Below are 9393 nucleotides of genomic sequence, written 5' to 3'. Positions count from 1 at the left end.
AAAGTTAATGAGGGGTGTATATTAAACAGATAACAGTTGGTATCTCTGAGTAATGGGACTACTCATGATTTTTATGTTTTATATATTTATGAATTTTCAGAGTTCAAATATTTTGTCTTATTCATTCTTCATTTTTCTTTTTTAAATACCAGATAAATATGTGTTACATTATAACAAGAAAAATTTGTTTTCTGAAAAAAGGGTATTTCAGCCACATTTTGGATTCCTGGAACAAAAACAGAATAAAAAAGAAAACTGAAAGTAGTTTTCACTTACACAAAGGAAAAGAGCCTCTTTCTTTTACTGAACAATCATCCAATCATAAAATTGTCTTCATTCCTTTAAGAAACAGCATTTTGAGAAGAGTTAATATCATATTTGTGAAACCACAACTTTGTAAAATAATATTATTATTGCTTTATAAAAGGAAATGGAATGATTTTTTACGCCACCTGCTGAGAAATAATCATTTTTAAATGGAGCTTATCATAAAGATAGGGGCTTCCCTGGTGGCTCAGCAGTGAAGAATCCACCTGCCAATGCAGGAGACCTGGGTCCCAGGGAAAATAACTCTTATTAAAGGAGAAAAGGAGCACTAGGTCTTCAGGAGAAAGCTATCTTTTAGTTTTATGAGTTCTAAAATAACAATTTTCTTCTATGTCCGAATTGGAACAGTGCAAAAAACTCATTTTTGGTTTGTGCACCAGGGTGGAGTTTATAGTGACTGTATCTCAGCCTGTTCTATCTACCTCAGTGTGGCGTTTTTCTCACCTTTGTGCTCTGCTAGTTTTCAGATCTTTTTCAGAGGTGATTGTTTCATATGTAGCTGTAGATTCACTGCATTCATAGAAGGAGGTGAACTTAGGATCTTCCTATGTCACCAACTTGAACCTTGTTCCCTAAAATTGGGCTTCCCTGAAAGCCCAGTTCGCAAAGAATCTGCCTCCAATGCAGGAGACCCCAGTTCAATTCCTGGGTCGGGAAGATCAGCTGGAGAAGGGATAGGCTACCCACCTCTGTATTCTTGGGCTTCCCTTGTGGCTCATCTGGTAAAGAATACGCCTGCACTGGGGGAGACCTGGGTTCAATCCCTGGGTTGGGAAGATATCCTGGAGAAGGGAAAGTCTACCCACTCCAGCATTCTGGCCTGGAGAATTCCATGGGCTGTATACTCCATGGGATCACAAAGAGTCGGACACCACTGAGTGACTTTCATTTTCACTAACCGTATACAGTCAATTTTATCTCACTAAAACTGCAAAAGTATGAAAACATTACTATCTAATGAAATACGATATTTTATTTTATTTTTAAATGACAAAAAATGTATGGCCATTGAACTTCTCTGGTAGTCCAGTAGTAAAGAATCCACCTGCCAATGCAGGGGATGTGGGTACAATTCCTGGTAAGGGAAGATGCCACATGTCCTGGGACAACTAATTCCATTCGCCACAACTACTGAGCCCTTGGGCCACAACTACTGAAGCCCATGCTCTAGAGCCCAAGTGCGACAACTACTGAGCTCACCAGTCGCAACTTGAGAGCAACAACCACTCACCACAGCTAGAGATAGCCCAAGAACATGTTTGGAATAATTTATGTGTGGGAATCTATCTCTCCAATTGTAAATTTTGTGAAATATAAATAGAGATCAAGTGTTTTTAATTTAAAAATTTAGTGTCACATTTATTTGGGCTGTTCTGAGAACATTTTAAGGCTTAGTACACAATAGAAGGTAAAAATATCTTAATATTTTTTATTGGTTGCATGCTGAAGTGATAATATTCTAGATCTATCGAGTTACAGGAAACATTATTATAATTAATGTCACATCTTTCTCTTTTACCTTTTTAATTCAGCTAGCAGAAAGTTTGAAATCACATGTGGGACTTGAAGTATATTTAAGTTGGATATCACTGGTCTAGATGATGCTTAATAGGTTTAATTTTTTAATTAGTTTCTATTGCAGTATAATTTCTCTTTACAATGCTGTGTTAGTTTCTTGCTGTACTGCAAATTGAATCAGTCATACGTATACATATAACCACTCTTTTTTTTTTTTTTTAATTTCCTTCGCATGTAAGTCATTACAGAGCATTGAGTAGAGGTTCTTGTGCTAAACAAAAGGTTCTCACTAGTTGTCTATATTATACATAGTAGTGTTTATATGTCAGTCCCAATGTCTTAATTCATCCCACCTCCTCTTCTTCTTCTTTTTTTGTTGTTCAGTTGCTCAGTCTTATCTGACTCTTTGTGACCCCATGGACGGCAGCATGCCAGGCTTCCCTATCCTTCACTATCTCCCAGAGTTTCCTCAAACTCATGTCCATTGAGTCGATGACGCCATCCATCCATCTCATCCTCTGTCATCCTCTTCTCCTCCTGCCCTCAACCTTTCACAGCATCAGAATTTTTTCCAGTGAGTCGCTTCTTGGCATCAGGTGGCCAAACTATTGGAGCTTCAGCATCAATCTTTCCAATGAATAGAGTTGATTTCCTTTAGGATTGAGTGTTTTGATCTCCTTGCTGTCCAAGAGACTCTCTGTGACCCCATGAACTATAGTCCACCAGGCTTCTATGTCCATGGGGATTCTCCAGGAAAGAATACTGGAGTGGGTAGCCACTTCCTTCTCCAGAGGATCTTTCCAACCCAGGTATCGAACCAGGGTCTTCCACATTACAGGATGATTCCTTACATGTCTGAGCCACCAGGGAAGCCTCTTCCCTTATTAGTAACCAAAAGTTTGTTCGCTACATCTGTGACTCTATTTATGCTTTACCATTTTAACTAGTGATAGTTAATCTCTACCATTTTTCAGGATATAATTTAGGAACTTTCTGGTCTGTGACTCAGAGAACCATTTTTTGTTAAAACTAGAAAACCAGAGCTTTCAGTTCTGTTTATTGCATAAGTACAGTCAAATTCCATGGCTTACCTGATGGACTCAGTTGTGAAAATTTCAACAATTTCCCTTGTTATTTTTCAAGTCCATTCATGAACATTAAAAAGCAAGAACAACTAAGAATAACTATGCTGTGCAATTAAAATACCCTGACTTGATTGCCCTCTTTTGAAAGAAGTTCAAATAGATCCAGTACTTATTGCTAACTAACACGTGTTCAAATTGCTCAACTCTCTGCTAAGTTATCTCCTTAGAAATGTCACCACTCTTTATTATAACAAATACTATTTAAATTATTTTATTAAATTTTTCCAATTAGTCAAAGACAAATTGCTTTCAAGGAAACTTTATTTTTTTCCGTAAATGAAGCACATTTCGTTTGTATTTTGATGTTCATGAAAGATTAGTAACTGGGTTTCAGCCACTCTTGTGGCACCTTCAATTATGATAGAACGTATAACCTAGTGGGCACACCTCTGAGATGTCCACAGATTTCCAGGTAGCAGTGATATCTTTCATATCTGTTTATATACACTTTTCTTTCAACAAAGAAAACAAGTTTTTCAAAATGAAGAGTAAATAAAAGAAAGGGAAAAAAGCAGAAAGCTGAAGCCAAGATCAACTATTTCACATAACTAGAACTTAAAAGGTTAAAATAAATTGTGTTAATATTGGGATCAGGGGAGGGGAATGAGTGGTCTTTTTAAACTAAGACAGGGTTTAGCAATCTCAACATCCAAAAAACTAACAGACCAATAAACCAGTTATACTGAATTTTAAAATAACTGAATAGTGTGTGGAGACTAGGAATGTGGCAAATGGTGAATATCAACAAAGGTATTTTAGAAAATATTTAAATTCTGACTTGATACATTGAGTTGAGGATTTTTAGATTTGACTTTGTTAAACGTTTTTCCCCAAAATGATGATAATTCAATATCCTTTCCAGAAAAGCCATGGTCACAACTTGCTTTATTCATCCAATATTTTTAAAAAGTTTCTTAAATTTCTCATTGCTGTACCAGCTGCAGTTCAAGGTTTTCACACCTAAAAATCCAAATGGAAATAGCATATGGAAGCCAACAAGAAGGTGTTATTTAGTCCTTTCTGACTCCTCCTGTCCTGTGGGTTTATTTTTTTTTAATTCAATTAAATTATGTTTTTATCATCCAAATAAATTATGTGACCTCCACAATACATCTAGGGCTTTCCAGGATGGAGAAAGGAATAGATAAAGGCTTCCATTATCTAACATTCTTCATTCTAAATTTCTTTTTCCTAAATTGAGTTCCAGTTATCCCTAGCTATTTTATCTCCTGGGGCCTCCCAAGTGGCTCAGTGGTAAAGAATCTGTCTGTCAGTGCAGGACACAAAGGTTTGATCCCTGGGTTAGGAAGATCCTCTGGAGAAGAAAATGGCTACCCACTCCAGTATTCTTGCCTGGAAAATCCCATGGACAGAGGTCTGGCAGGTTAGAGTCCATCAGGTCACAGAGTTAGACGTGACTAAAACTACTGAACAACAATTTTATCTCCTAAAGAGCTGTTCTTTCTCTACCTGCTTTCCCAAACATGGCTATAACTTTTCCATCTTCATTTCCAAAAACGACTAATGTATGGACACTGTGCATTATAATTTTATCAGGCTTTATGGGCACTGGAATGTATTTATAATAATCAATGCAATATAAATTCAGATTGAAATAGTATCATGACCATTCCCATGGAGGACCTCTTATATACTGACCATGTGTGTCTCTCTGAGTCGTGACATATTGCCATGATTTAGGCTCCTTTTTCTCACATGTCCTGCTCCTGAATTACAGATAGTTGCAAACTTTCTAAACTCAATTTTTAAAATTTGGTTCAGAAAAAGTAACTTCCTTGTTTGAACCAATCTGCTCCCCAATATATTAACCCAAAGTTTTCCTCTGTCCCAACAAAAAGAACAATCAAGTTATTTTCTACAAAATAACTAAAAAAGTGATAGCCACACTGAGGGAAATTCATTTATCATCTTGGGACAAGGCAGAGTCACCTTTGAAATTAGCAGTGTTTTCTCAAATTCCACCATTACCGAAATAAAAGTAATAGGAGAAAGTAACAGCAAAATAGATTACAAAGTAGCAAACTTGAAATCAACTTTCCTTTATAAAGCTAGATGACTTAAGTAAATCTATCAACTCTAATCTTTACTTTTGCATGCATAAATAAATATAGTTTGACGAACTGTTATGTCAATGCTTGTATACTAAGGTTAAAAAAAAAAAAACTCTTTGCCAAAAGAAGCTTGAAGCATAGCATTTATATATGTAAAATGGATTATCCTTGATAGTCATCATAGAACCTTTAAACTCTGACATTCTTACCAGCTGGAGCATGAAAAGAGTAGAAATATTTAATTCGTGCTTTTAATAGCAAGTGACAGACTAAAATACCCTCAGTGCTGCAGTGACACTCTAGTGTTACAGAATGCCATTATTTGAAGACCACGTATAATGTTCTAGACAATGGGAAAAAAAAGAGTTCAAAAGTGACAATGATATAAAAGGACAGAGATAATATTATGATTTAATTAATGCTATTACTAAACAGGAAAAAAAGGTGGAGAAGATATTTTGTAATCATGAGGAAAAAAAAAAAGAGACCTACTCCAAAAAGAGTAGAAATTACTTATGAAAAAAGACTCAAATTCCCTTTACTAGGTTAAGGGGAAAAAAATGGACCATAAGGCTGCCACAAATAATATATAATTGAAGCACAGAATCTTGTTGTCATATAATCAACTGCACAGACAGATACTTTTGATCAAAACTGTCTCCTATTCAGGGTTTTTTTCAGAGCACGCTTAACGTCTTTGTTCCTAAAGCTATAAATTAAAGGGTTCAGCAAGGGAACAGTATTGGTATAAAAGACAGAAGAAATTTTCCCCTCATCCTTGGACCCAGCAGAAGATGGTTTGAAATACACAAATGCAGCTGATCCAAAGAACAGGGAAACAGCAATTATGTGGGAACTGCAGGTGCTGAGGGCTTTGGATCTTCCTTCCATGGACTTGATGTGGAGGATGCTGGAGAAGATGAGACCATAAGAGACAAAGATGGTGAGACTGGGTACAATGATATTGATGCCCACCACAATGAAAATTACCAGTTCATTGACCTGGTTACTTGTGCAGGAGAGTTGGAGAAGAGAGAGCATGTCACAGAAAAAATGGTTGATGATGTTTGCATCACAGAAGGTCAGTGTCAGCATGTTTCCAGTGTGAGCCATGGCACCAGAAAATGCCATCAAGTAGGAACCAAGGACAAGGCTGGTACACACTTTAGGGGACATGATAACATTATACAAAAGTGGGTTACAGATGGCCACATAGCGATCATAGGCCATTGATGTCAGCACATAGATTTCAGAAATAGCAAAAAAACACAAAAAGTAAAGCTGGGTCATGCACCCCACGTAAGAAATAATATTATTCTTTGATATGAAGGCAATTAGCATTTTTGGTGTAAACACAGAAGAGTAGCATAAATCTATGAAGGACAAGTGAAAGAGGAAAAAGTACATGGGAGTGTGTAGATGTGAATTCATCCCAATTAAAATTATCATGCCCAAGTTTCCCAACACAGTGACTGTATATATTACTAGGAACAGGAAGAACAAGGGGAGTTGGAGATCTGGTTGGTCTGTTAATCCCAATAGAAGGAATTCAGTCACAAATGAATCATTTCCAGAAGTCATTCTTCTCTAAGAGAATCTGTGGACAGAGGAGAATGTATTACATGGAGAAAAATTCAACTTCTCCAACATCTGTTCTCCGAAGAATGTTGTATGCCCCGGCAAGATCTGAGACCTGATCAATGTGGACCATAGTCTATTTTATCATTATCATGAAACTGAGTGACTTGGGCATTCTTTCATTAGTCTTTATAAGCTATATGAGCAAAATTTATCAAAACTTAGCCTGCAGCATGATGCACATTGGTTCCATATGCAAATGACTGTTGTAAAAACCACAGGATTGGGGAGAAGTTTGGACTAGGACATAGTCACGCTTCTCTCTTTCATCAATTCTTCTTTCACATGACCCATCTCTTCACAGTAAAATTGGAAGCAGCAACCCCACCAACCTGGTACTGACCTCCAACATATATTAGACTTGGTGGAGTAAGAATCAAGTAGATTTTCTGAACCAAAACGAAAAGACCAGAATCTAGGAGGGATTAAGTTACTGCTTCATGTCACAAAAACCATAAATATAGAAGAGTGAGATGTCCTTTGATGGAAATGATTGAGATAATGCATTCTCTGAGCAAATGAATGTCTTTAAACTTTCCCTGCACCCATCTTTTAGCGTATCCTTCTACCAGTTTCACTGAATCTCAGGACTACAAAAATTAAAGTCATCTATCTTAGACCTCTGAACATTCATCAGAAAAGGAGGGCATTAATATAAGTGGGATTCAGAAACTCACCTTCCTTAGGCCATCAAACCTTGCTATTTCCTTATCTGAGTTCTTACCCCCATGTCTTGGAAGAGCAACTTCAGGCTCTGAGGCTTTGTTTCCTTTATTTCTAAGAGGATGCAGCCTACACTTAATGTCTGATAGGTACCATAAATCTTTCAGAACTACAGCTCATAATTTTTGAGCAAATTGAGTTTTTATTATTATCATCTTTGCCACTTGGTAAGTCACAGAAGATTTAACATGAGTGTAATGATGTCATACAAATCAGTTCTCCCAGGGCAGAAGCTTGCTCAGACACTTCCCCAAGGAAACGTTCTAAATGTAATAGGGACCTTAGGGGATTTTATTTACAAATATGACCATTATGTATCTTCTGTCCCTTAGGGATTCAAAAGTTTACTCAAGTTTTCCCTTCACTATTGGAATTATTGACTTCCCTGGCAGTCCAGTGGTTAATACTCAGCTTCCATTGCAGGGGGTTGAGTTCGATCCCTGGTCAGGGAACTAAGATCCTACATGCCACGTGGTGCAGCCAAAATATATTTGGGGCTTCCCTGGTGGCTTAGCTGGTAAAGAATTTGCCTGCAATGCAGGAGGCCTGGGTTCTATCCCTGGGTTGTGAAGATCCCCTGGAGAAGGGAACGGCTACCCGTTCCAGTATTCTGGCCTGGAGAATTCCATGGACTTCATAGTCCATGGGGTTGCAAACAGTTGGACACGACTGAACAACTGTCACTTTCATAGAGATTATACATTCCCCAAGGAAAAGCTGAAAATAAACTTCTGTTTCCTATTCATCAAGATGACATAAAAGGAAGCCCTAGAACCACTTATCTTCCATGAATACACTGATTCAGAAACCTTTCAGGTGCAGATTTCCTTTGTAAGAAATCCAGAGACTAAAAAAGGTCCAGCTCCTAGTAATGTGTGAAATAAGTTATACAGAAACTGTTAGGGAAATTCAGGAAATTCTCTTTTCATAATACTTATTCTTCCAAAGAACCTTCAGGTTGGGACCAACTCCCCAGTTCTAGATTCTCCCTGGGAAAGGAAAGGTATGCATTATGTGGCCAATGCCCCAACTTTTCTTCGGGGTGTCCAGGAGACTGGCTTCAAGACAGCCTGTGTGTCAGAAAGCATAGGGGACCCAGGATACAGAATTCTGTAGCTATCGTGGATGAGAGTGAACCAAGATGATGGACTGGGCTGAAAGCCACTATAGCTCCCCCTCACCAGATCAGCATAGAACAAAGTACCAAAAACCCCTCTCTTATAGCTTTTCCTGGGGAGGAAGGAAGTGCACCATACATCTCAGGACACAGCATATCTGGGGGCTGCTTGTGGACTAAGCCCACTAAGAACCAAGATAGAAGGCTGCACTAACACAAAGGTTGAGTGGTCCACACTGGCCAGACTTATTAGTGCTTTCTTCAGTACAATGCCAGCCCATGAAAATTAGGACAGACCAGAAAGTTAAAGACCAATACAGTATACTAACGCATATATATGGAATTCAAAAAGATGGTAACGATAACCCTATATGCAAAACAGAAAAAGAGACACAGATGTACAGAACAGACTTTGGGACTCTGTGGGAGAAGGCAAGGGTGGGATGTTCTGAGAGAATAACATTGAAACAAGTATACTATCAAGGGTGAAGCAGATCACCAGCCCAGGTTGAATGCATGAGGTGGGTGCTCAGGGCTGGTGCACTGAGAAGACCCAGAGGGATGGGATGGGGAGGGAGGCGGGAGGGGGGATCGGGATGGGGAGCACATGTAAATCCATGGCTGATTCATGTCAAGGTATGGCAAAAACCACTACAATATTGTAAAGTAATTAGCCTTCAACTAATAAAAATAAATAAAAAAATTAAAAATAAAACAAAGGAAAATTAGGACAGATGGGTGTTTTGTATAATGTGCACACACCAAAGCAGAGAGTCAATGAAAATGAAGACATGTTGAAATATTTTCTAAAAAAAGATTAAGAAAAAGCACTGCAAACTGACTTTATTTTTTA

General features: G+C 37.9%; 1 protein-coding gene across 1 annotated transcript; it reads right to left on the bottom strand.

The window, feature by feature from the left end:
• Positions 1–5710: 5710 nt before the first annotated feature.
• Positions 5711–7142, bottom strand: LOC122705183 (olfactory receptor 8B3-like). The gene is made up of 2 exons (XM_043920417.1): positions 7135–7142; positions 5711–6644 (listed from the first exon to the last, which is right to left on the bottom strand). Exons 1-2 carry the CDS (start codon positions 7140–7142, stop codon positions 5711–5713), a joined length of 942 nt encoding a protein of 313 aa, XP_043776352.1.
• Between the last annotated feature and the right edge of the window lie 2251 nt (positions 7143–9393).

The sequence above is a fragment of the Cervus elaphus genome, chromosome 2 (genome assembly GCF_910594005.1).
Source record: "Cervus elaphus chromosome 2, mCerEla1.1, whole genome shotgun sequence".
Taxonomy (NCBI): domain Eukaryota; kingdom Metazoa; phylum Chordata; class Mammalia; order Artiodactyla; family Cervidae; genus Cervus; species Cervus elaphus.
This window is presented reverse-complemented; position numbering and strand designations above follow the sequence as displayed.